The sequence below is a fragment of the Rhineura floridana genome, chromosome 6 (genome assembly GCF_030035675.1).
Source record: "Rhineura floridana isolate rRhiFlo1 chromosome 6, rRhiFlo1.hap2, whole genome shotgun sequence".
NCBI lineage: Eukaryota > Metazoa > Chordata > Lepidosauria > Squamata > Rhineuridae > Rhineura > Rhineura floridana.
In genome coordinates this window covers 19,846,802-19,874,669 of record NC_084485.1, presented here as the reverse complement: position 1 = coordinate 19,874,669, position 27,868 = coordinate 19,846,802, and the positions used below count along the sequence as shown (strand labels likewise).

At 43.8% G+C, this 27,868-nt stretch overlaps 1 protein-coding gene across 7 annotated transcripts; it reads right to left on the bottom strand.

Moving 5' to 3' along the window:
* Positions 1 to 3,444: 3,444 nt before the first annotated feature.
* On the bottom strand, positions 3,445 to 23,615 carry LOC133387089 (aurora kinase B-like). Of its 7 annotated transcripts, none has more exons than XM_061631127.1 (9): positions 23,437 to 23,613; positions 20,400 to 20,470; positions 18,825 to 18,987; positions 17,060 to 17,117; positions 12,590 to 12,781; positions 10,625 to 10,763; positions 8,152 to 8,300; positions 4,747 to 4,921; positions 3,446 to 4,037 (listed from the first exon to the last, which is right to left on the bottom strand). In XM_061631127.1, exons 2-9 carry the CDS (start codon positions 20,448 to 20,450, stop codon positions 3,870 to 3,872), a joined length of 1,095 nt encoding a protein of 364 aa, XP_061487111.1. In that variant the 5' UTR covers positions 20,451 to 20,470; positions 23,437 to 23,613; the 3' UTR covers positions 3,446 to 3,869. The 7 variants fall into 7 exon arrangements, with proteins under 7 accessions (XP_061487116.1, XP_061487111.1, XP_061487110.1 ...); XM_061631126.1 differs by having other exon boundaries at positions 23,500 to 23,612; XM_061631128.1 differs by lacking the exon at positions 23,437 to 23,613 and having other exon boundaries at positions 18,825 to 19,019; positions 20,400 to 20,474.
* Positions 23,616 to 27,868: the final 4,253 nt, after the last annotated feature.

Sequence of the window (27,868 nt, the reverse complement as noted above, 5' to 3'; positions counted from 1 at the left end):
GGATATTAAGCAACAGTAGAAGAAATTTGGGATGGGGAAAGAGTGGGAGAAGTAGGATGATGTTGGCTACAAAATCTGAATTTGTCTTAGTCTTTTGATACATTCCAATGTCCAAATTGGCATAATACCTTTATTAGACCCAATAAGAATTTTTTAAATAGACCAACCTAGCTACCTTTATTTTTTGCGTTTTAAGATGGTATGCAGGAAGAAGTAGACTTATACAGCCACAAGAGTGGCTGTATACTATAGCCAGTAGGGATTTTAATCATAGAATTAAGGCTACTTACAGTACCTAGCAGAGCCTAACTCTGCCTCTTCTTCCTATAATTCCTTCCTTTTAATTGCTGTAAACTGCCCAGAGAGCTTCGGTTATGGGGTGGTATATAAATGTAATCAATCAATCAATAAAACAGCAGCAGTGATATGGAACCACTTTCAGCCCAAGGGCTGCATTCCTTTTTGGCTAACCTTCTGAGGACCACATGCCAGTTGATGGGTGGCGCTAGAGGCAAAAGGGGGCAGGGTAACTAATGTTTACCTTAGTGCAGTAGTCCAGTTTCTACACACACTCGTGCATCTGTCCTGCCTTCAGGCAAGCAAACAGTGACATTCCAGTCAGGCAAAAAAACCTGAAGGAGGATGCAAGGCATGACTGGCGCATGGTGTGGTTTGTGAAGAGGGCAGAGGGCCAGACAGAGGAGATTGGAGGGCCACGTTTGAGCCTGAGGTTCCCCATCCCTGCAAGCAAGGCAGATGTGTGACTTCAACATCTGTCCTTTTGTCCCTCCAGCCCCCTGCTTTGCTTAGCAATTACAATTCTGGAAACCTCAAGTCTTCTTGCTATTTTGTGACATTTTGGTTGGTTTCTAATAGAGGTATTGTGCCATACTGTGGATTTTGGAATTTCTTATGATTAGCACGGCTGCCTTTGCTTTTTGTGTTTCTTGATGAAGTGACCTTTCTTTTTAAGAGAAGCACACTGTCAAAGCGGGAAGACAGGATTCACATCAGCAAGTGATGCAGGAGTACAGACGTGTTCTTGTAGGGCTGCAGTTGGATGAGCAGCAAAACAAAGCCAAGATGAAAAGGGATTGGCTGATTTTTAAGATGCAGGCATATCCACAGCAATGCTTAAAAGCAATGCAGGTGAACTCAAGGCAACAGCAAATACCTTCCATTCTGAAATATATGGACTGGAAGAGGAACTACACCAAGGAAGATGCCCTGTATGAAATTCTCCATTATTTAAATTGAAGGCATTGAAGTCAAGTAGGATAGTTACCCACTGATGCACAACATTTACTGCCATTTAGGTTGCTTGTTCTCAGCTATTTTCTGGTTGGTTTGACAGCTTTTGCCATTAGCTCTGCTGCTCCATCAGTCCTTACTTTTAAGGCAGCCGTTGTCTTCATCCTGTGTCTCTAGGACTTCCCTCCTGGCTGGACATCATCCCAGCAGAGAATGGATAGCACTAGGTCCCATTATACTATAGAATATGACCAGACTTTTGTGTTAAAACAAAATCCAAGTGTAGGTCACTGAACACAAAAGTCAGGATCATTCAGACCATGGTATTCCCAATCTGTATGTATGGAAGTGAAAGTTGGACAGTGAAAAAAGTGGAAAAGAGAAGAATCAACTCATTTGAAATGTGGTGTTGGAAGAGAGCTTTGTGCATACCATGGACTGCAAAAAAGACAAATAATTGAGTGTTAGAACAAATTAAACCAGAACTATCAGTAGAAGCTAAAATGATGAAACTGAGGTTATCATACTTTGGACACATAATGAGAAGACATGATTCACTAGAAAAGACAATAATGCTGGGAGAAACAGAAGGGAGTTGAAAAAGAGGAAGGCCAAACAAGAGATGGATTGATTCCATAAAGGAAGCCACAGACCTGAACTTACAAGATCTGAGCAGGGTGGTTCATGACAGATGCTATTGGAGGTCGCTGATGCATAGGGTCACCATAAGTCATAGTCGACTTGAAGGCACATAACAACAACAACAACAAGGTAACCAAAGGTTGCTCCTTCCTACGGAACTTGGAATATTACTTTTTAAAAGTAATAAATTACAGTTACAATTACATGGCCCAAAAAGTAGTGATTACCGTCACAATTACAATTGCTCTGAAAGTAACTGATTACTTTCCTTTTACTCAAAAGTAATCACTACAATTACATTTCAGTTACTTTTTAAAAAACACACCTACAAGGTGCTGGCCTTGGCTGCTGCACATCTAAGTAGCCTAAAACAACATTAAAAATAAACACACACATACAGAGGTAGTAGAATAATTCTTTTTATCCATAAGATAGCAATGGTGGTCTCTTCGCTGGTAAGGGAGGTGAGGAGGGAAGCAGAAGCCACTACTCAGATCTTTGCACATCAAACCAAGTGCACCCCCTCCCCACTCAGCCAGCAAGCATAATCTTTCCCACTTAACCACCTCCCAGACCCTGCCCTGCCACCAACTAAGGGACTCTCACTCAAGCAAACATTTTCCCCTGAGATGCAAAAAAAGTTAAAATACTGCACATGCAGCATAGTAGTCAGAGAGGGTGGTGGAGGCCATTTTGTGTGCCAAGTGCAAACACAGTCTCTCTCTCTCTCTCTCTCTCTCTCTCTCTCTCTCTCTGTCACACTCTCACACTCACACACACGTCATCTTTCACCTCCACAGTTCTTTATCTCCATTTTGCTGCTGTCTCCTCCTTTATCCATCTTTTGCCCTCCGGCTCCTTTTTCCCTCCGCTCCATTCTTCACCACCACCATCCATTTTTTGAAACAATTGTTTAAGAACAGAAGCCCAGTTTGAGGTACATGAGTTTCATGCACAAATCAGAGGAGCAGTAGACTTCCCCTGCTCCCCCCCCCAATAATGCCCATAATAATGCTGGAAACATTACAATTACTCCACAAAAGTAATAAAATTACTCCTAGTTCTATTACAGTCAAAATGTAAAGGAATTACCCACTCGTTCCTCAAAAAAGTAATGAATTACAGTAATTCGTTACTTGTAATGAATTACTTCCAAGCTCTGCCTTCCTAATCTTTTGTGAACACCCAATTTACTGCTGACTTCTATATTTTCAAAGGGAAAGTGGCCAGTGCTCTTGTCCTAGTAGTCCTTAGTACAAGCTAAAATCCACATAACACCTTGTACTCCCCATCTGAACACTGTTGCAAACCAAATGTCTGGCTTTTCCATCATACCCTGATCTCCCTACCCCTTTTTAAACGGAACATCTAGTCTGAATTAAGTGTTCTGCAGAACTTGAAAGTTTGCTTACTACTAAAACATTTTAATTGATCCTAACAAAAGGTATGAATCCCAACATTAATTCTTCAGCATGGCAATCCTGAGCAAATGTATACTTCAAGGTTTGCCTCTGGACCATCTCTCCAACTTGCTACTAGATTGAGATTTATTAGTCTGAGATTTATTAACACGCATTTATTCTTTTTTTAAAGTTTAAAATGATACAAAGCTTAGCTTCCCCTCTCCCCCCCTTTACATTGCTGCTTAATATTCCACAGATACAGTAGATCATATCACCAGTAGTGGTGATAATGCTTTGCAAAAGAGGAATGGTTTAGGAGAAATGGGACCTTGTGGCATTCCTGATGATGTTGGACTCCAGCTCCCATTAGCCCTAGCCAGTATGGCCAATGGTCAGGAATAATGGGAGACTGAATCCAACATCATCCACTGTGGCACAAGCTTCCCACCCCAGGTTTAGGTAAAGGCAAGAGCATGATAATTGGTCCAGTCTATCTACTGCTGCAGCCAGCTACCTAAAAAGACAGAGGTATGTGCAGGGTGGTCAACAGCCTTCAAGATGCAGGACAAGCTTTTAGTCTTCGTTGTAGACAGGTGGCAAGATTCTCCTAGAGTTAGCCTTAACCCATGGGTGTACTATTATTTCTTTCAAGGGAAGCCGCAATGAAGGTATATGGTTTAGTACTTTGGAGATTAGGTCCTTGGCTCCATCGGACACCCAAGAAGGAAATGCAAAGTTCACCTTGGGAGAGAAAGAGTTTTTAAAAGTTACATTTTATTGTGTTCCTTCTGTTTGTTTGTTTGTTTAAAAAAAACAAAACTTCACTGAACCACCCTAGTGTCGGTTTATCTGTTTCTCCACTCCTATGCAGCTTTCCATCTGTACTGCTCATGTGCCAGTCCCTGCCCTCTGCATCAGCCTTGTCCATCTGTCAGAAGAACTTAGGACAAAGACTTTGGGACCCTGTATAACACCCCTAGCGCACTGCAGATCAAACAGAAACACCACGTGCCCCTTCACAGATCAATATCATATGAACAAACCAGATGTGTCCTCCTGCTAGGTCAGGGTAGCTAATCTTTTTCTGTCCAAGGGCCATATTGATGGTCAGCCATTCCTCAAAGGACCAGATGGCAGTGGTGGGTGTGGCCGATGTATGCTCACCAGAACACACGTGTGCGCATATACAAACACACACACAGAGGTTAAAGGTTCTATCTGTTCTTTAAAAATGGTTCTGAAGAACAGACAGAGCATTTTGTCTCAAGCAGATTGGGAGATAAAGCTGCAGGGGATGACAGGCCACATCTGGGTTATGGGTTAGCCATCTCTATGCTAAGACTAATCCTATAACCTTCAGTGCTCAGACAAGTCTCAGTGACAAGCCATCAAGATATGACCCCAAGTTTCAAGCTGTAGGTTGCAAATACTGTTTCTGAGAAGAACATACCTCTTGTATTCTTCTGAAAGTCTCCGTGCGAGTTGGTGCTTCAAACGGTGCGTATCCCGCAAGACACTCATAACAAAGGACACCAACACACCACACATCAACATTCTCACCGTGCGGACTCCCCTCTATCATTTCTGGAGCAAGATAGTCTGTAGTGCCACACAGTGTTGTTCTCCTATGTTTTTTTAAAAAAATTAAAATTGGTTCATTTTCAAATAATTACACATGTAACAGGGCAAGTTATTCTCTTAAAAATGCTCCAAATCAAAGCAGGTAGCACTCCAAACATTGAGGGAAATTGAGGAACAAAGGCTAAGGTCTGAATCCTATTCTTATGGGGAAATGACCAGCAATAGCCAGGAATTAATTAGCCAATCAGGGGGCTTTCTGATGATGAAATCTTCTGGAGCTTTCACACCTAACTGTCATGTACTCACCAACCGCTTGGCCTTGAAGTACCAGTCTCCACTGATAAGCAGGTGTTCTTGCTTACAGCCTAATTAACTAGCTTCAGTGTGAGAACTGCAAACTCATGGTCTTCACAGAGGCCCCATTTCAGACAAAATGTTTTCCTCACATTTCCTTGCCTCAGAACCATTTTAGTTTTTAAGCTTTCTTGACAGCTCTGTCCCTCAGGCTTATCACCTTTATAGCAACATAAGAAGCTCCCTTATACTGAGCAAGATCATTGTCCATAGCTGAGCGTTATTTAGCTGTTAACTAACTTTTCCCTCATTCGAATTAGACCAAAATAATCCACATCTGCATGTATTTGAATTTGTATACGAGAAGCTACTTCAGTCTTTCCTGTTCATACCAGGAGGTTTTGTGTTTGACCTGGCTTTCTCATTTGTTGACTCTGTTTTGCCGATTAAGTACTAGTAGGACACGTGGGCAGATGGCTGTAAAGGTAAAATAGGCAGTTGTAAATTTGCTTCTGCAGTTTTCTGGTTTTATGCAAATCTGCAGGATCGAAAGCTCATGTAGAACATTTTTATGTGTTTGCTTGTGCAGTTTTCTGTGTGGGTTTGTTTGTTTGTTTGTTTTGCAAATCTGAAGGATCAAAAGATATATAGATATATATGGGAGGTTAGGATCTGTTCAGCAGCCCACTAGAAACAGGAGTGCTGCCAGAAAAGAAAGCATGGAGAAAGTAGTGGGCATGGGAATTTTTATTAATTTCATTTATATCCCATCCTTGTGAAGGATCCCAGGGTATGAGTATCAGAAAGTGACATTTGATCCACCTACCCAACAACACCAAGACAAATAGTCTGCGCCCCCAAGTGAAGCAGTTTGAAGCCTGACTAGCCCCAATTTATCAGATTATCCCCACATTGAGTAAACCTGAATTTACAGCGGAGAAGCATTGGGATTGGTGTTGTTTGAGGGTACCAGCATGTGGACTATACAAATTAAATGGAAATACAAACACACAAACTCCAGTATGGACAAGCCCTCAGTATTGTCACCGCTGATTGGCAGAGGCTATTCAAGTTTTCAGGCGTGGAATCTTTCCCAGGTGGCAGAGATTGGACCGGGACTTTCTGCATGAAAAGCAGATGTTTTACTCGAGCTATTTCCCCTTCCCCTAAAGATAGTCTCAGATTGCATCTCAGACTATGACAGAGCAGGGCCTCAGATGTTGATCCAAGTACATAAGAACATTAGAAGAGCCTTGCTAGATCAGGCCAAAGGCCTGTCTCATCCAGCATCCTACTCTTACAGTGGCCAACCAGATGCTTATGGGAAACCCACAAGCAGGATGTGAGTGCAACAGCACTCTTCCCCACTTGTGCGCCCTAGCAACTGGTATTCAGAGGCATAACACTTCCAGTACTAGAAGTGGTACACAGCCATCATGACTAATTGCATTGATAGCCTTATCTTGCATTAATTTGCCTTTTTGAAGCCAGCTAAGTCAATGGCTATTACTATATCTTGTTTTAGCAAACTCCATAACAATGCACTTTGGGGGGGAAATACTTTCTTTTGCCTGTCCTGAAACTTCCACCACTCAGCTTCATTGGATGACTTTGGGTTCTAGTATTACGTGATAGGGTCAGAGGTGTGCGCTTACAGGAAAGGCACGGACCTTAAGACAGCTGGCTTAGATGGACTAAAGGGCTGATTTCATGCAACAAAGCTTCATATATCTGCAGACATTTAGAACAGGAGCCAGAGACCATCTTGACTCCGTGCTGCAAGCTCCTCTTCCTGCATTGCTGGCCTGTTTTCCTCCTGGCCCAGGAGGGTAGAGCCTTGACTGAGTCCAGCTAGAAAAACTGCTACCACCTGAAGTTGCCAGACCGTGGGTTGTTTAGGGGCTTCTGTTAGGCTCAACACTTAATTCTAGAGGTCAGTTATTTTTTGTTATTGGCATTATGTTTTTGTATTTCATTATTACAACTGATGAATTACATAATGAGATGTTTTCATCTATTTAAATTGACTTTAAATTTTGTTTATGACTGAATGAATTATGTAACTTTTTCATGCTGTAAGCCGCCTGTCGAGCCCCAGGTCTTTCAAGGGAATCAAGGAAGGGGGCTGGAGGAACTTCAGCCCCCTCAGCTAGAGCAGCAAGGGGCAGAGCCTGAGACTTTTAAGGACACTGGGGGAGGGAGTGTACTTGACACTGTGCCAGTTCCCATGGATAGTCCTCCTGCTGAAGAAGACGCACCAACAGAACCGTTGGGGGAATCTCTGGCACACGTGCCAATTCCAACTCCCCTGGATCCCCCTCTTGACACTTCAAATGCTTCCCCGCCTCCTGACCTCCAGCCTGCACCTATCCAGTCGGTATTGTGAGATGAGCCGTTGGAGGTGCGTCCTCTCTCACCCCAAGCCAGACGTCGCGAGAAGTGCACCGGTCAGAGGGAGGTTGTTTGAAGGAGTGAGAGATTATGAGTGAACACCTTTCCTATTTAAGCTTGCGCCCCACCCCCACCCCCACCCCCACCCCCACCCCCGGACTGGGGTGCTGAGTCAACTTCCTTCATAGGCTGTAAAGTATGCTTAGTAGCTTAGACAGGGCTTGCAGTGAGTTAGTTAGTCGAGTTAATGAGGCTTGCTGCCTTTGATGTTTCAATTACCCTAATAAAACAAGAATTTCTTCCACCCTCGTCCCTGTCTCGTGCCTCACACCACCTTGAGTATAGATTACTGTGGGAAGGTGGCATACAGATAGACCATGACAATGAGGATGAGGAATTATATTAACCTTACAAGGTTGGTCTCTTTTAAAGACCCAAGTCTTAGGGCATAGCTATTTGAAATACTGTGCCAGGTCCAAGACCACCATGCAGAGGGCTCCACAGGTCCACACTGCACTTTAGGGAGCATTCCTCACAAAGAAATGCCAATCAGAAAGCTTATTTATATATAAAAAAGAAATATACATACCTAAGTGATGGTGCATGTACCGACCAGCCAAAGTCTGCCAACTTCAGCTCCCCTCTTAATCCTAACAGGAGGTTTTCCGGTTTAATATCTCTATGGATCACTTTCTGAGCATGACAGTACATCAGAGCATCAGATATTTCTTCCATATACTGTAGATATACGACATACAGGAAATAATAATCGAATAGTTAATTTTGGACGTAAACTGCGACTGCATGCAGCTATACATGAATTCAGCAGCAAGACTGCACCAGAAGTGCAATCACCACTGCTGTGGTAATGTTAAAGGTCTCCTCTCTGCCGTCTGGGGAGAAGGCTTTTGCTTTTCCATCTGAGGAAAAGCTGGGTCTGCACAGCACTGATTGGCCAGCCCTTGTGCCAGCCATAGAACAGCCCTCCAGAAGGACGCACTTCACTGTACTGAACTGGTAGCCCCTTACGTCAGTCAGGATGCCATCTCCCCATCCCAGGCCAGTTTAAGAAGTAATGGGATGTGGATCCTTCAAAGAAGCTAACATACTTTTAAATCAAATTACCATGCCAGATACTTTGGTGGAGGGGGGAATCCGCTACAAAGCAAACGGCTCCCCTGGAACACAGGGAAAGGTAACAATAAGCATTTGCTGAACCGGGTGTGTGTGTGTATTAGCGCAAGAGTAAGGGCAGAGAGAAGCAGAGCTCACCCTGCAGTAACTAGCCCCACTATGTATGTAACCTTTATGTTTTAGCCAATATTGGGGTGATTTCAATCTGAGGGCCACATTCCCAAATGCACAACTGTCCAAGGGCCACATGCCATTGGTGGGCAGAGCAACAGGCAAAACTGAGTGGGAAAACAAATGTAAAATTTACCTTTGTACAGTAGGCTAGTTTCTACACTATGGTCACATCCACACCATACATTTAAAGCACTTTGAAGTCATGTTGCTCCCCAAAGAACCCCAGGAACTGTAGTTTGATAAGGGTGCTGGGAACTGTAACTCTGTGAGGGTATCTCCAAACCACACTCGGCACCCTTAATACACTACAGTTCCCAGGATTTTTGGGTGCCATGACTCAAAGTGGTATAAGGGTGCTTTAAATGTATGGTGTGGATGTGACCACAATCTCTGTTCTCCATCCAGGCAAGCAAACAGCAAGGAGGATATATCGCAACAAAGCAAAATATTTGGGGTGCAAAGCAGGGCCAGTGAAGGGTGTGGCCTGGGCAGAGTTCCAAGGACTACACAGAGAGGCCTAGAGGGACACATTTGGCTCCCTGGCCTGAGGTTCCCCACCCCTGCCCTAAATGCTTTGGCCCCACCCACTTTGCAATTTAGCTCCACCCACCACCAGTATGTAAATTCCAGCCACTTTTCTTCCTCCAAGAAACTGCGGCTCTTGGTGGACATGGGAATTTTCTTACTTTTGGGCTAGAACTTCACTTAGAAAGCAGCTAGTGGGGTCTACAAGTAAATATTTAATACAATGCTCCTCCCAATAGGGATCTCTTTAGGCTACTTCCCCAGCTGAAACAGAGCCATATATATACGTAAACTGCATTTGGTTCCATTCATCTTTTGTTCTCCAACTTTAACCTCTCCCCTCTCTGTGTTGGCTTTTCCTCCACCCATGGTCAAAATATAGATGGTGAGTTCCTAGGGACAGAGACCCATCTTCCATGCAGCTTTGCAAGCTGCTATGTACACCGACGGGCAATGTAATGCAGTACATTACTGTTTTGTATGTTAGGGAAATGTCATTACATTTTTAATAGCCCAAGTGAGGGCAACAATGTGCTATACTCAGCAACATCATGAAAATGGCTTCAACAATACCTAAATCTATTGTCAGAGGGTCCAACCTTAATGTCTACAGTTAAGCATTGGTGCACTTATACTGAAGTATCCTTCTCTCCATCACTGCAAGCAATGGCTTGGTTCTTCTGCTGATTGGGGCCAGTCCAAGCTGGAGCACTGAGCCAGCAGGAGACCTACTCCCTCCTATGCTTTGTTCTCCCCACAAGGTATTTACCTATCAGCTTTCATCTGAGCTCAATGCAATATACATGATTCTTCAGCTCTATTTTTCATCCATACAAGAACCCTTTGAGGTAGGCTTAGGCTAAGAGATATTGACACCCCCCTGCAAAAAAAAAAAAGCTCACCAGCTTTACTTTACTTTTGCTTTACTTCAGCTCCAACAGGCTCCTCCCAACATTCCTCTAAGAGTAGACACACACTTACGGTTCGGCCAGTTCCAATGCGTCTCCACCTCTTTTGAAAATGGGGGTATACTTTGCTAGTCAAACCTCTCCCCTTTTTAGTCTAAAACCTGGTCAGATCAGCTTGAGTGTGATTTTTAAAAATTCAGCTTCAAAGATATTCGCAACTGATCAGCAGATCAGCCCTTTGCCCCTCCAGGTGTGGCTAATGGAAATGCTTTGCTGTCCACAGACTTAAAATCAGTAGGGTTTTCTTTATTTTGTACTCACTGTGGCTGTTCTGATGTCATCAAAATGTTTTTTCTTTTGTAGCTCCTTGTACAGTTCTCCCCTTGGAGCATATTCCAACATTAGAAAAATCCGTGTCTGATCATGGAAATAGTTATACATCCTTAAGATATTTGGATGCCTAGACAGTTTTGTGTTTTTTTAGGGGAAAGGGGTGGGGAAAACAGTTGTTTAGGTCATGTAAGTTGTAAGCCACTGTGATGGTGGCCAAGATACCTGGCCCACATGTGAATATACTAGGCAGATTTCCAAATTGCCCCATCCAGGATGAAGATACCATTATGATACAGAATCGTATTCAGCCCATCCTGTGTATGTTTGTTGGGAGAAAATCTCCATTATGTTCAGTGGGGCTTACCCCTAGGCATGTGGGCATGACTGCAGCCTCAGCATCAGTAGCAACAATTAAGGGTGCAATCTTAGGGTAGACACACACTGTTCCACCGGTTCCAGCATCTTCACCTCTCTTTTCTGAAAACCGGGGCATAGGATGCTAGTCAAACCCCACACCTTTTTACTGTAAAACCTGGTGGTTTCAACTTGAGGGCATTTTTTAAAAATTCACTTCAAAGAGATTTTGCAACTGATTGGCAGATCAACCCATTCCCCCTCCAGGTGTGGCCAATGGAAACACTTTGCTGTAGGATAGTGTGCTCGCATCCTTATACACCAGTCTTTCTCAAGCTTGAGCACTCCAGATGTTTTGGACTACAGATGTTCTGTAGACCAAAACATTTGGATGGCATCACTTTGGGGAAGGCTGGTGCACACACTTACCTAGATGTACATCTCATTAAACTCAATGGGGCTTACTCCCGCATAGGCACATTTAGGATTTCACTTTTACATATTTCTTTCTTTCAATTACAAGAGTCCCTAAAATGGGTCCCTAAGGTGGTTGGCAACTGATTGAAAAACAAAACATAAGTACATACAGTTAATCACAATAAGGTACAAAGCAACAAAATTAAAAAACAGAAAACAGTAAAACCAGTTGTAGCAGGAGGGAGCAAAGGTAAGACAATCCTAAGGATGGTGGTGAAGAGACAAAAACCACCTCATTAAAAAGTTAGTATTTCTTGCTCCCTGCTTTCTTAGCAGAAGGGAGGGTTTTCTGAGGGTGAGGACCAACCTGCAGGGTCAGTTTCTTTGTGAGGGCACAACACATGTTAAAAAAACAAGAATAATGTTCATCATTAACAAAAAAGATTTTGCTCAGAGCTAGCCAGCAAGCGTGCCCACAAATGAAGACAAAAGGAAGATTCACAATTAGCAGTATAGTGGACCAGGAAATGTGGGGGGGGGAGAGGGAGAGATGAAAAGAGAAGAGGTGCCACTCTGGGACTTTTTTCAGAGCAGGAACAATTACCCTGCCAGAGGGCCAGGGTTATTGACAGACCTTGCTCTGGCAAGTTTTGAAATGGAAATGGACTGCCTTCAAGTCGATTCCAACGTATGGCGACCCTATGAATAGGGTTTCCATGGTAAGTGGTATTCAGAGGTGGTTTTACCATTGCCTTCCTCTGAGGCTGAAAGGCAGTGACTGGCCCAAAGTCACCCAGTGAACTTCATGGCTATGTGGGGATTTGAACCCTGGTCTCCCAGGTCACAGTCCGACACCTTAACCACTACACCACACTGGCTCTCCTGGCAAGTTTAGGAGGCGATAAAGAGGCTTTCCAAGTTTTATAATTCTTTTGAGATAGATTTAGCACAGAGCAGGGATAGACACTGAAGGCTACAATTCCCCATTGTCCACGACGATGGGAAGGGTCCTTAGCTAAGTGGCAGAGCACTCGCTTTGCATTCAGAAGCTCCCAGGTTCAGCCCCCGGCATCTCCAAGTAAGGCTCAGAGAAACAGTCTGAAATCCAGGAGAGCTGCTGCCAACAGAGCTAGATGGCCTGACTCAGGACGAGGCAGTTCCCAATGGATTCAGCAGCTTTACCTGAGGTGACTTAAGATTTCTATCTCTCTTCTGAGCTGGTGTTCTAGCTGAGCTTTCTCTAGCGATGACTTGAATATGACTTTCAAGGCCAAGATGAAGTGAGTCGTCTTCTCCCGGGCCAAGTACACCGCTCCAAATCTCCCCTTGCCAAGCGGCTTGCCATATTCAAAATCTGAGGTGCCCCACATTTTCCTATAAATCAAAGGGGACAGTTAAAGCCAGCCACTGGCCCAATAGATGCCTTTATTTCCTTTACTAGCAAGATAATATTTGGCTAATTCCAATCTGTGGTGCAGCACTGGCATTCTCCAGTATCATAAAGGGGGTTCAGGCACCCCCATGCGTTGAAAAACTGCACTCAGTGGCCATGCACCTGCCATCTGCACAGGTGCACGACATGTGATGGGGCTCTATGCACTGAGGCATACATGTGGGGTTCTTCCAAGAAGGGGAAAAATCTGAAATCTTGGCTGGGCAGAGATGTCCGAGGTACTTGAAGGAGGGTGTGCTGGGACAGATGGACAAGTAATAAAAGACAGCTTTCTTACAACTGCTCAAGAGCTTTATAATTTATATATGCCACTGAGAAGGTTAAACAGGCACCAGTCATGATATTGCGCTTATAAAGAAACTAGAAGAAGGGAGAGGTTGGCAAAGGCACACAGCAATGCAGAACAAACCCAATGCATGTGTGAGATGGCACACACATACAGGGTCCATCTGCACTGCACATTTAAAGAGGTATTATTCCACTTTAAACAGTCATGGCTCTCTCCAAATAATCTTGGAAACTGTAGTTTGTTAAGGGTGCTGAGGGTTGTTAGGAAACTCCCATTCACTTCACAGAGCTACCATTTCCAGAGTGGTTTAACAATCAATTCTTCTTCCCAAGAAGCTCTGAAAATTGTAGTTCTGGGGGTAGTGGTGAATATATATATATTTTTATTTATTTAATTAAATTTATACCCTGCCTTTTGGCCAAAAGGCCCTCAAGGCGGCTTACAAAAAACATGAATATAGCAATACATCAATAGAACATAGTACATCAATAAAATAGTACAATTATCAAAATTTATTTATTTATTTATTTATTAGTTAGATTTTTATACAGCCCGACTAGCATAGCTCTCTGGGCAGTGTACAGCAAAGATACAGATACATACAATAAAACCCATCATAATAAAACAAGAACACATATGAAAAAAATGAAAATCTAAAATCAGTTATAACAAGTTTAAAACTAAATTAAGATTAAAATTAGATTAAAATGCCTTAGAAAAGAGGAAGGTTTTAACTTGGTGCCGAAAAGATAGCAAAGTCGGCGCCAAGCACACCTCATCAGGGAGACTATTCCACAGTTCAGGGGCCACCACCGAGAAGGCCCTAGTTCTTGTTACCACCCTCCGAGCCTCTCTCTGAGTCGGAACTCGGAGGAGGGCCTTCGATGTAGAGCGTAGTGTACGAGCAGGTTCATATTGGGAGAGGCGTTACAGCAGATATTGTGGTCCCGCACCGTGTAAGGCTTTATAAGTCAAAAACCAACACTTTGAATCTGGCCCAGAAGCATATTGGCAGCCAGTGCAAGCGAGCCAGAACAGGTGTTATGTGTTCGGACCGCTTGGTCTTCGTTATCAGTCTTGCCGCTCGTTTTGCACGAGCTGCAGCTTCCGAACTGTCTTCAAAGGTAGCCCTACGTAGAGCACATTGCAGTAATCCAATCGCGAGGTTACCAGCAGAGCTTGGAAAAGTTACTTTTTTGAACTACAACTCCCATCAGCCCAATCCATTGGCCATGCTGGCTGGGGCTGTTGGGAGTTGTATTTCAGAAAAGTAACTTTTCCAATCTCTGGTTACCAGAACATGTACCACTGATGTTAGGTCTTCCCTGCTCAGATAGGGACGTAGCTGGGCTACCAACCGAAGTTGGTAGAACGCATTCCGTGCCACTGAGGCTACTTGAGCCTCAAGTGACAAGGAAGGATCTAAAACAACTCCCAAACTATGAACCTGTTCCTTTAGGGGGAGTGTTACCCCATCCAGGACAGGATGTATGTCCACAATCTGGTCAGAGAAACCACCCACAAGCAGCATCTCAGTCTTGTCTGGATTGAGCCTCAGTTTGTCAGCTCCCATCCAGTCCATTATCGCAGCCAGGCAACGGTTCAGCACATTGACAGCCTCACCTGAAGAAGATGAAAAGGAGAAATAGAGCTGCGTGTCATCAGCATACTGATGGCAGCACACTCCAAATCTCCTGATGACCGCACCCAACGGCTTCATATAGATGTTGAAAAGCATGGGGGACAGAACTGACCCCTGCGGGACTCCATATTGGAGAGCCCACGGTGTCGAGCAGTGTTCCCCAAGCACTACCTTCTGGAGACGACCTGCCAAGTAGGAGCGGAACCACTGCCAAGCAGTACCTCCAATTCCCAACTCCGCGAGCCTCTCCAGAAGGATACCATGGTCGATAGTATCAAAAGCCGCTGAGAGATCAAGGAGAATCAACAGAGTTACACTCCCTCCGTCCCTCTCCCGACATAGGTCATCATACAGGGCGACCAAGGCTGTCTCGGTGCCGAAACCAGGCCTAAAACCCGATTGAAATGGATCTAGATAATCGGTTTCATCCAATAGCACCTGGAGCTGGCCAGCAACCACTCGTTCCAAGATTTTGCCCAGGAATGGAACATTCGCCACTGGTCTATAGCTGTTAAAATTTTCTGGGTCCAAGGAAGGTTTTTTCAGAAGCGGTCTCACTGCCGCCTCTTTCAGGTGGCCAGGAACCACTCCCTCTCATAAAGAGGCATTTATCACTTCCCTGGCCCAGCTGGCTGTTCCATCCCTGCTATTTTTTATTAGCCAAGAGGGGCAAGGATCTAGTACCGAAGTGGTAGCACGCATCTGTCCCAGCACCTTGTCCACGTCCTCGAGCTGAACCAACTGAAACTCATCCAATAAAACATGACAAGACTGAGCTCTAGACACCTCATTAGGATCAGCTGCTATAAACTGAGAGTCTAGGTCCCGGCGGATGCATGAGATCTTATTCTGGAAGTGTCCAGCAAACACATTACAATGGGCCACCGATGACCCTACCATGTCCTGAGGGCCAGAATGGAGCAACCTTCGGACAGTTCTGAAAAGCTCCGTTGGGCGGCAGAGAGATGACTTAATGGTGGCAGCAAAATATTGTTTTTTCGCCACCCTCGCCGCTCCTAAGTACAGTTTGGTAGAAGCACTTACCAGCGCATAATTGCATCCGTTGGGAGTTCGTCTCCACCTCCACTCTAGCCGTCTCCTATCTTGTTTCATCGCTCTCAGCTCTGGGGTGTACCATGGAGCTGTATGAGCTCTACACAGGAGAGGGCGCGCAGGAGCGATCGTGTCAACAGCCCGGGTCATCTCCGCATTCCACAGTTCAACCAGGGCTTTGACAGGAGCGCCAGTCTTATCAGCCGGAAAATCCCCCAGAGCCCTCTGAAAACCTTCAGGATTCATTAGTCTCCAGGGGGGGACCACTTTAATGGGTCCCCCACCCTTGCGGAGCGGAAAAGCCGCTGTGAGTCTAAACTTCAGCAAGCGGTGATCTGTCCATGACAACGGGAGAGATGTAAAACTTCCCACATCCAGATCACCATCCCCATGTCCAGTAGCAAAAACAAGGTCTAGAGTGTGCCCCGACACATGTGTTGGGCCACTAACGTATTGGGACAGCCCCATGGTTGTCATGGATGCCATGAGGTCCTGAGCCGCCCCGCATAAAGTGGCCTCAGCATGGATGTTGACATCCATTTATTGTATTTTATTGTATTTACTGTAATTACTGTATTATTGTATTTTATTGAATTTGTTATGTACGCCGCCTAGAGTGGCTTCGGCCAGATAGGCGGCCTAAAAATTAAATTATTATTATTATTTATTATTATCTCCCAGTACCAGTAGTCTGGGGGATCTCAGCAATACCACGGAGACCACTTCCGTCAGCTCAGTTAGGGAAGCCGTTGGGCAGCAAGATGGGCGGTACACCAACAAGATTCCCAATCTGTCCCTCTGACCCAACACGAGGTGCAAACACTCCAGGCTAGTAACTACGTGGACATGGTGCTTGATGAGTGAGATGGAACTCTTATAGACCACAGCGACCCCACCTCCCCGACCCTCAGATCTAAATAACAAATAACATAATTTAAAAGAAAAAAAACAGCAATTACAAGCTTCCAATAGTAGGTATCATACTGTAGGAATCATGCTGGATCCTTAGAGGTTCTCCTGACAATCCTCAGCACCCTTAACAAACTACATTTCCCAGGGTTCTTTGGGGGGAAGCCATGATGCTGCTTTAAATGTATAGTGCAGATGGGGCTACAGTTTCTGATAAGGTATCAAAGCAGTTATTAACTGCAACATGTCAGGAGATTGCTCCACTGCAACATTCACGAGCCACTTTTAAGTAGTTTTAATTGTTACCTGGGAAGCAGAGAACCAGAGTCACGTTTGGCACTTGTTTTAGATCCATTTTCTTCTCCTGCAAATACAACTTAGTCACAAAGTATACCACCAGTGTTGGGCAGTAGTGATGAATCCAGTTAAAGTACTTTTCATGTAACTGAAACTATGTAGTTCATAGTTGAACTATGTAGTTCAAACTACATAGCTAATTCACGGCTGCATACACACCATACATTTAAAGCACATAATTTCCCCCAAAGAATCCTGGGAACTGTAGCCTTCTGAGGGTACTGGGAATTGTAGCTGTGTGAGGGATAAACTACAGTTCCCAGGATTCTTTAGGGAAAGTCATGGCTTTAAATGTAAGGTGTGTACACAGCCTCAATGTAATTTGAAGTTTTTTCCAATCCTGAGAACTCAGATTGACTTCTGGGATCTGGGCTGGTGTTGGTTTGGGACTAACATTCCCCATATTTGCTACTTTACCTGCAGCATTCCTTGCCAGGGTGTTTTTCTACACAACCAGCTCAAGAGCTCTTGCTTCAATTAGCTTTATCAAGCAAATGAAAGATCTACATTGCTAATGTTTCTTCTCCGCAAGCAGTGCAAGAGGCTCCAAGGATTTAAGATTTAAGCCTCTTAAGGAAACACTAGAATAGCACTGCAGGCATTGCAAACTGAACATTCCTGTTAATATGCTAGAATTAAAATAACAATATAGGTCTCTGCCTACAAGATGGCTATCTGAAATGTAAAACAAAACAGAAGTATAGGGGAAGGATAAGGAAGTCGGCATATAATCTAGTACTAATGTTTGTTGTTGTTATGTGCCTCCAAGTCAGCTGCGACTTATGGCGACCCTATGAATCAGCGACCTCCAAGAGCATCTGTCATGAAGTACTAATGTAGGAGGGAATTATAAAAGCAATCAAGATGTGGGGAAGGGATCTTCATATATTGAAAATAAGTAGCTAGTGCAACATTGGAGAAGTAAGGCAGAAGAAAGTCCTGAGGGAGGCGTGGAGAAATAAAAGAAAAGGATTAGAGGCAAGAAGCTGAACAGCTGACCTGAAAGTTCCTACCTTTTCCTCAAGAAAGGTATAGCTAATTGACAAGGGAAGCCATCTATTCCTAACATATTGGGGGGCATTTTGGGATGGGAAGTGGTAGTTGCTTCACAAAACAGAAGAAGCTCAGGGACAGCCCTGCCATCAGGCAGAGTGAGGCAATCCCCTCAGGCAGTTGATTTTGGGTGTCATGAAAAGGAAAATTATTATTTCATTGGTTTGTGGGACATTTATGGGATTTTCTGCCTCAGAAACTTTAATCAACCTTGAGAATGGCTGCATACACACCAGACATTTAAAGTGCGTTGTTCCCCCCACCCCCAAATCCTGGGAACTATAGTTTACCCCTCACAGAGCTACAGTTCCTAGAACCCTTAGCAAACTACAGTTGTTAGTCATGTGTTTTAAATGTATGGTATGTACAAATCCATTGATGCAACTGCTTGGGTGGTGCCATTTGTTATTCCACTTGAGATAGCAAAATGCCTTGGGCCAGCTCTGAGGGCTCACCAGGTTACTATTCCAATACAGTTTAGTGTCAAAACACAGGCCACATCTGCACTTTACTTTTAAAGCACTATTACACCACTTTAAACAGCCATGTTAAACCATTCTGGGGGAAGCCATGACTGTTAAAGTGGTATACAATGCTGCTTTAAATATAAGGTGCAGATGTGGCTGCAGACTAACATGATATGAAACAGCCGGCAACATACCCTTTGACTCCAATCTTCCTTTGTCTTTGTTTAGGAGTGTCTTGTGTTTTGGAGACTGTCCCCCCTGAAAGGCACAGACTGAAACAGAGGAGCTGCTGAACTGTTTCCTTAGAGGCATCTGCTGTATGATGGAGCTGGGCATCTTTGGCTTCATCACAAATGGCTACAGGGACAATCCAATAGGTTTTAATGCACCTATTAGAAGCACATGATGCCTTAAAATTATCATTTATTAGATTTGTTAGTCACTTGTTATCCAAAGGTCTCCAAGCAGCTTACAACACTGAAAATATATTATACCAGAAACACACACACAAAAACCACCAACAACCCCCTAACAGCCACAGGAAACTTTGGCAGCATACTAACAAACAATGTCATCTTAGTGACTTAGTCTATCAAAAGCAGATGAGGGGAACTTTCGGCGCTCCAGATGTTGTTCAACTACAACTCTCATCAGCCACAGCAAGCATGGGCAATAGCCAGGGATTATGGGAGTTTTAGTTCAGCAACATCAGGAGGCCAAAGGTTAAGAGTAACGGTCTTCCTTGAGAGCTAAAAGGGGCCTGAATAAGGAGTCACAAAGCAATGCAGGAGAGTTGCAAGCTCGTCCAGACCCCCTATCACTTAGCAACAACTTACAGCATGGGTGGGGAACCTCAGGCCTGGGGACCAAATGTGGCCCTCCTGACCTCTCCCTCTAGGCCTTGGCATTCTCCCCAGGCCACAGCCCCCACCAGCCCTGCTTTGCACCCCCACACGTTTCTGCTTGGCTGGAATATGTAATTGAACTCTGATAACAGCTCTTGCTTGACAGCATGGAGGACAGAGAGGAGAGAGTATGAATGTGTAGGAACTAGCCTTCTGTACAGAGATAACATTTGCATGAGTTGCACCATCTGCTTTTGCCTGCTCAGAAGGGGCTATGGCCCTCCATCTGAAAAAGGTTCCCCGCCTCTGGCTTACAGATTTTGGGCCTCTGGCCAACACAGTGCCCCAACTGCAGGCATCCTAAAACCATCATCACATAAAAGACAGGGCTGGCACAAGACATTTTGCTGCTTGAGGCAAAGGACAAGATGCTCTTGCATTCCATATACAGAAGCTGACCGAAACTGGCAGTTGAACCTTACCTCAAGACTGGTGACTGGGACGTCATTCAACACTGCATCTAAGGAGCGCACACTTGCTTAGGGGGTGCACTGCAGGCAGTTCAGCACACACAGTTCTGTGGGTATGGCCAGGAGAACAGCTGGGAAGCTGCTGCCACTACCCACCACCTACACACTCCAGCATCCACCCACTGCCTGAGGTGGCAGCATAATTTGGCCCCTAATGGTAGGACCAGCCCTAGTTAGGGACCCGTTTCCAAGCAAGAGTTTAACTTCTGCTTTATAGCATGACCTATAAAATCTATATGTACACTCCATCCATGTTTATCCTTAAAATATTGTTATCTTCCACAGTCTTTATAAGCCACATTAAACAGCACATAGAGCAGGAGATTAAAGGGGGATTTGGTGTGACATAATTAGGGAATGGCATCTTCCACCAGTGAGCTGGCCAGGAGCTTACCTTTTTGCTAGTTTTGCCGGGATGTACATCTGCAGTCTCCTGGTGGTCCATCAGTCTTCAAGGGAAGTATGCTAAAGAGGGGGAAACACACATGCACATGATGTTAAGATTCCAGCCCAGAGCTCGCCAAAGACATTTGGATACCTGAGGCAAACAGCAAGATGGTGCACCTTCCCCATTTTATGTACAGAAGCAGACTGGACTTGGCAGTGGAATCTTGCTTCAACACTGGTTACAGGAGAGCATCCTCCACTGCACCTGAGGCAGCCTGATATTTTATTTGTTAGTTCAGAGTGGCTGGAACAGGCTGTGTAGCATACGTAGCTCTGTTCTCCATGTTGGAAGTAAAGCATGGCACTGGCTGGGGCTGATGGGAGTTGTAGTTCAAAAAAGTAACTTTTCCAAGCTCTGGCACCAATGCATGTTACAAGTGACCTGAACCAGTGAGGAAGGGGGCAATAGACAGAAAGGCAATCTGTTCTTCCCTCTGCTGATTTCTCCTTTAAACCATTTGTTGTTTTTGCAGGCTTTGCTCCTCCCTTTTCTCCCTTCCCTTCCCTTCCTGTTGTTGTTCTCAGTTAGTTAGTAATAGCTCCCTGAGAACAAGCCTCATGGCTGCTTCAGTGTGAATAACTTTATCTCTGTAGTAATAGACCATACATTTCTTTATTCTTACAACCACCAGCCTTAACAGGCCAGTTATTCCTGCACTGCACTGCAATATAACACACACACACACAAAACTTCTTAACAGTCAAGAGAGGACAGCCAAGGGACGCACCACCACTCCTTCCAGCATCTGCCTTCTGAGGCCATCTCAGTTTGCCAAGTGGTGAGGCCTGCTCTGCTCCAGCCTATCTGGATTCTAGGGTTACTATAAGTTGATTTCAAGAGGTTTGGTGCTTGGGTTGGGCCTGGTACACCCCAGAGCCTGAGCCAGATTAATAGCAAAAGCTCTCCACTTGATCCTGTGGTGGGCATTGACGGACACAGCAGGCAAGACTAGGCTAGGCTTCCAAGTTAGGATGAAGGAACTGGACAAGGAAGGACACAGAGTCTTGTGGTACCTTACCTCAAAGACTAACCAGCTTATCATGGCATAGGTTTCTGTGCATTATAGCATTAAGATGCATGGTTATCCTTAGTTACACATCTATATGGTTGGGGTGGGACATTGTAAACAGTGAGGCCATAATACATTTATAAATTTTTAAGATACCACAGAGGAAGCTGCCTTATACCCAGAGCTTGGAAGCAATTTGTTAAAAAGAATTACTTATAATTTATTACTTTTTTGAAGAACGAGCGGGTAATTTCTTTACATTTTGATTGCAACAGGTGTAATTTTGTTACTTTTGAAGAATTGTAATGTTTCCGGTGTTACTGGTGTGTGTGCGTGTGTAGCAGGGGGTGTTTTCTGATTCATGGATGAAAATCATGTGCCTCAAATTGGGCTTCTGCGCAGTGTCGCTCTTCCCTTGTGCTCTGTGGGTGTTTAGGAGTCGACGAGGGAGGAGGTGGAGAGTGAGACGGGTGGAATGGAGAAAACAATTGTTTAAAAAAATGGACAGTGGTGGTGAAGAATGGAATGGAGGGACAAAGGAGCCAGAGGGCAAGGACATGAATGAAGGAGGCAGCAGCAGAACTGAGATAAAGAACTATGGAGGTGAGAGATGCTGACGTGTGTGTTAATACTGTGTTTGCACTTGGCGTGCAAAGCGGCCTCTGCCACCCTCCCTGGCTACTTTGCTGCATTTGCAGTGTTTTAACTTTTTTGCACCCAGGCGGAAATGTTTGCGTGGGTGGATGTGCCTTAGTTGGTGGCAGGACAGAGTCTGGGAAGTGGTTGAGCGAGAGAGATGATGCTTGCTGGCTGAGCGTGTGTATGTGTGTTGCACCTGGTTTGACATGCAAAGATCCAAGTGGTGGCTTCTGCCTCCTTCCCCACCTCCCTTACCAGCGGAAGGACCACCACTGCTGTCTTAGGGATAAAAAGAATTGGTCTACTACCTCTCTCTGTCTTTCCGTCTTTATTTTTAATATTGTTTTAGGTTACTTAGGTGTGCACTGTCCAGCAGCCAAGGCCAGCACTTATAGGCACTCTGGATTTTTTAAAAGTATAGTAGGGCCCCACTAATATGGAGGGTTACGTTCCAGACCCCAGCCTAAAAGCGAAACCCGCCTAAAAGCGGAACTGCATCAATAAAATGGCGCCTGACACCCAAAAAACGCCGTAAAAGTGGAACAAGCGCCGTATGAGCAGGGCCTTACTCTAATTGAAAGCCACTGTATTAGCTGAAAAGTTGGGCCCTACTGTAACTGTAATTGTAGTGATTACTTTTGAGGAACAGCAAAGTGATCAATTCCTTCCAAACAATTGTAACTGTAGTAATAATTTATTCCTTTTGGAGGCAATGTAACAGTAATTATAATTTATTCCTTTTAAAAAGTAATCTTCCAAGCTCTGCTTATACTGAGTCACTCCTGCCATGAATGGTACATTTACAACAAGATCTGAGGAAGACAGTCAAAACCAATTTGTTTCTACTAGTGTGCTGTTATTCATTATTACTTTATAGACTTTATTTCTTTTGGACTTTACTGCATTTTGTATCTTTCTATTATTATTCCTGAGTTCAGTACAGAACCTTTTGTATACTGTGGGCCTTTATTATTCTTACTGTATTTATACAAAGTCAGACCACTGATCCATCTAGCTAAGTATTGTCTATACTGTATTGTCCATACCAAGTGAGCCTTTCACAGGCCACTTTTGACAGGTGGGCAAGGCTACCCACTTATCAGTCACCTGAGGTCATTTTTTGTTCAAGAAGAACTGGCTCAATAAGAACAATTATGTCACATTCTAAGTCATTTGAAGCCATCACATCATACAAGCTATTCCACCAATATATACATACATCAAAGACTGTTTAATTTATATCCTTCAGAAAACAAAAGTTTACAAGTAACATCTTTCAGAAAGTGTTCATTATCTTAAGACCAACATAGCTAGTTTGTTTAGCATAGTATTTACCTCCCTTAGCAACACTTGTGCTACATTCATCTAGTGGTCCCTTAAAAATTGCATGTTCATTACCTAACAAACCAACTCAATTTGCAGAATCCTCCCAAACTCTAGAAGAAAGCAGGATTTCAGCAGGGACCTTAGCTCAAGCTTTCTCTACTATCACTGAAAAATTCCTATCAGCTCAGACCCTTTTCTTCTCAGCTTTATAATTGGGTTCAGGTGCAAAAGCAGTTTATACTACTGACTAGAGCCAGGATCAATTCTTAAAGTCACACTGTGTAGGGGGAGTACAACAACCAGGTGCAAAGGGATACAAAGGTCCACTACCTATAATACAGGGGTGGGGAACATGTGGCCCTGTGTTCAGATGTTGCTGGATTACAGCTACCATAATCTCTGACTGTCCTGCCTGAATTTGAGGAACTCAGATGCAGCTGTAGTTTTTTCTTTTATTGAAGTAAGAGAAAGTTTCAGTTCCGTGCGCTTCATGGCACGGCTTGTTTAGAACTCAGCATCCCACTTTATCTAACTAGGTACAACTTGGTGGCATTAAGATGTTGACTCAGCAACTAACCCTCCGCCCTCACCCAGCTTAAGTAGGGCTGGGCAGCCCCCTGCTTGCATGTACCCTGAGTAGGATTGCCAGGTTCAAGGCCTGACACTGATCCTGTATCTTTAGGAGAAGAGAAAGTCAGCCAAGTGCAGGTGTTCTTGCAACCCTGTAAAGGGAAAAACCAGAAGGTGGAATTCTCCCTTCCCCCTGCACAACTTTTAAAGATACAGAAGACCTCTTGGTTGCCAGGCCCGGCCTGGACCTGACAACCCTAGGTGGAACAGATGTGGAAATGCAAAGGGATGAACTATGAACACTGCAGAGTGCAGAGCAAAATGGCACACTGTATTACTAGGAAAGTTTGCTGGTGTGCAGATGTGGCTCTAAGCTATGATCCAATATTTCATTTGCCATCCCTTTTTTTCCTGGCCCTGCTCCTATGGCATGGTTTCTAGGCCAAGCAGCTTGGGCTTCAACCAGGCTTAGGGCTGCCAATTGTTTTAACTGGCCCTGCTCCTATACCTTTAACAATAGCCTGAAAAGCCGGGAAAAGCTTTACCTTCTAAATTTGTGTGTGACAGGATGTTGTTGTTAAAGCAGGGCCAGTAGAAAAAAGGTGGCAACCTCAGTATTCACTCATGAATTCTTTATTTGTTCTGATGATAGTCCACTACAATAAAAAAAGGAAACCAACCAAAATTAAAATGTTAAATATTTAAAATCATGTGAAATGCCCACTGCAAGCTCTATTTCAAAAAGAGACACAAGGCTGCAATCCTAAGCAAATGTACTAGTGAGTAAGTCCCACTGAATCCAATGGGATGTATTGAATGCTAGTCCTACTCAGAGTAGCCCCTTTTAAATCAATGAACATGACTAACTTAGGTCCATTAATTTCATTAGTTGGCTATCATGCTATGGGATTTACTTCTAGAAGTAATTATGTTTAAGGTTGAACTACCCATGGGAAACACCTAGGCAACCTTTGAGGCACAGCTAATATATCTCAAGTTAGGTTGGGTGTCGCTGGGAAGAGAGCCTTTTTGGTTGGTGGCATCTGTGAAATGTCCTCTCTAAAGGAGTTAACCAGGCAGCAACTTTGATGCCCTTGTGGCCCCAGGCAAGACCTTTGTAAAACTTTGTCTGGGCACTTCAGGCTGTAATGGAAGTTCCTTTACATACCTTCATTATGTCCCCCCCCCCTTTATACTACCCTGAACATGCCTGATTGCATCTGATCTCGGAAGCTAAGCAGGGTCAGGCCTGGTTAGTACTTGGGAGACTGCATGGGAATACCAGGTGCTGTAGGCTTAGAGGAAGGCAATGGTAAACCATCTCTGAATACCTTTTACCATGAAAATCCTATGAATATATCCAAAAAAAGATTCATAGGGTTGCCATAAGTTGTAATCGACGTGAAGGCATATAACAACAGCAACATTTGTACTGTGGAGTTTTGTGACTTTGTCTTAATTGCTGCTTCCGCTGTTTTATTCTTGTAGTGTTTTATATATTTATTGTTTTTATTACCTCATTGTATGCCACCCTGGGAGTTTTTCTTTTTAAAACTGAATGCCCAGGGTAGCAATAACAATAATAAAAATATTTGCAGCAAATATATTTTGGCCCACCTATCAATTACAATCATTGTTGCATATAAATATAGGAAGTTAGACTGAATCAGACCATTGGTCCATTTAGCTCAGTATTGTACACACTGACTGACAGCCACTGTGCAAGGTTTCAGACGGGGACATTCCCAATCCTAGCTGCAGATGCCAGGGATTGAACCTGGGATCCTTGCCTTGTAGACTAGAGCCACTTCCAGTATGTAATTCCAGAGCTTGGAAAAGTTACTTTTTTGAACTACAACTCCCATCAGCCCCAGCCAGCATGGCCACTGGATTGGGCTGATGGGACTTGTAGTTCAAAAAAAGTAACTTTTCCAAGCTCTGGCTAATTACTCAGGCTGGCAGTTAGATAATAGTTTTGGAGAGCTGAAAGTAGGGATGAAAGGATCTGTAAATATGATTCTATCTGTTTCTCATTTTTCTAATCTTACATTCAGTTCCTCAACATTTCTGCAGCAATTTGCCTTTTTTTAAAAAAAAGAAAATTCATGTGGTGGTCATGTGATTTAGTTCAGAAATTTTGGGTGGGAGTTTTTAAATAAATATCATTTATTACTGGACGAACAATAAGCTACACACAACATCTAGGACTGTTAACTTTGTTTACTGATGACCAGAAAGAGCTGCAACATAAGGAACTAGTAACTTTTCTGCTGGCGGCAGCAAGAGAGGTGGTTGCTCAGCACTGGAAATGGTTGGACAATCCATGCTTAGAGACCTCGAGACAGAAAATATGGATAATCACATTAATGGAAAAATTAACAAACCAGTTAAGAGCCTTAAATGGCAGCCAAGACAATGATAACTTTATTGAAGTGTGGTATAAATTTATTACCTATGTAGACTCTCAAACTCATACTTTATATCCCCTCACAATTCATTCTCATTTGTGGATATTTGGGCTGAGAGAGTTATTATGATTTGTCTTTTGTACCCAGTGGTTTAGTGGCAAATCCAGAAGTGCAGGGTCCCTTCATGACAGTCATGCTACCCCTCCTCACAGCCATGCTCCCTCATTCGCTGGCTTCTCCATACTCCTCATTCCTTCCCAGGTGTGCCTTCTGCCACAACAGACATTCCTAGGAGCCAATCAGCATGAAAGGGGAGTGTGTTAGCTACTGAGAAGAATCTTCTCAGTGGCTCACTCACCTCCTTTCACTGTGATTGGCTTCAGTCAGCAGAAAAGGATCAGAAAGCATGTTAGAAGGTTCTCCTCAGTGGCTAACACACTCCCTTTTCATGCTGATTGGCTCATAGGACGCTGGAGACATAGGGACCCTGCTGAGACCCTGTTTCTAAAAACTTAAGGGGTCTAAGATGCCCCAAGACCCTGGATGACTGTACCTTGTTTGCACTTACCTTTGAATGGCCTTATTATGGTTTGTTATATATATCCGGGAGGGGAAGGAGGAAGGGAGTTGGGGGGGTCAGGGAATTTGCTGTTACTTACCTTGCTTTAAAATCAATAAAAACATTTTAAAAATGAAAATTCATCAGCATTTTAGTGGGATTTCTCCAGATAAACACATTTTTGTATGCAGTTTTGACTAATATACACATTTTTGAAAGCAATAGCCCCTAATATGATGCATTTTTGTATGTTATTTTCACAAATATATTCATGTGGATGCGCACTTTCCCTTAACATATGCATTTTATAAACGTTGGTTGTTTAGAGAACTCCACTGCAAAATTTGGATAAGTGTGAATTTTGAAGGATTGTGTTTCAGTTCTAATATTGTTTCTCAAAGTACAAATTTAATAATTTGCCTTTAAATGCCAACTGAATCAAATCCCCCCCCCCCATCCATCCATCCATGGTTGAAAGTAGTTTGAGAGAGACAGCACACATTTTGTCTCACTGTTGAATCTGGTGAAACAGGTTTTGCATGTATTTGAACACTGCAAAAAATAAGCAAAGGCTATTTCTCACGAGCAAAAGCGGGATCAGAGCTTGGAAAAGTTACTTTTTTTGAACTACAACTCCCATCAGCCCAATCCAGTGTCCATGCTGGCTGGAGCTGATGGGAGTTGTAGTTCAAAAAAGTAACTTTTCCAAGCTCTGCATGCACTGTAAGCACCGAGTCTCTTTTCAAAATGCCTTCAACAAAAACGGTCTCCAGCTTGGATATGGCTTCATTTGAAAAGAAGGTCTCACTGACTGTTATCCACTAGAGGGCAGAGCAATGCTGTAACATAATCCCTAGCAGTACTGTATAAAGCAGCTGTTTTGACTGATGACTTGCATCTTGCC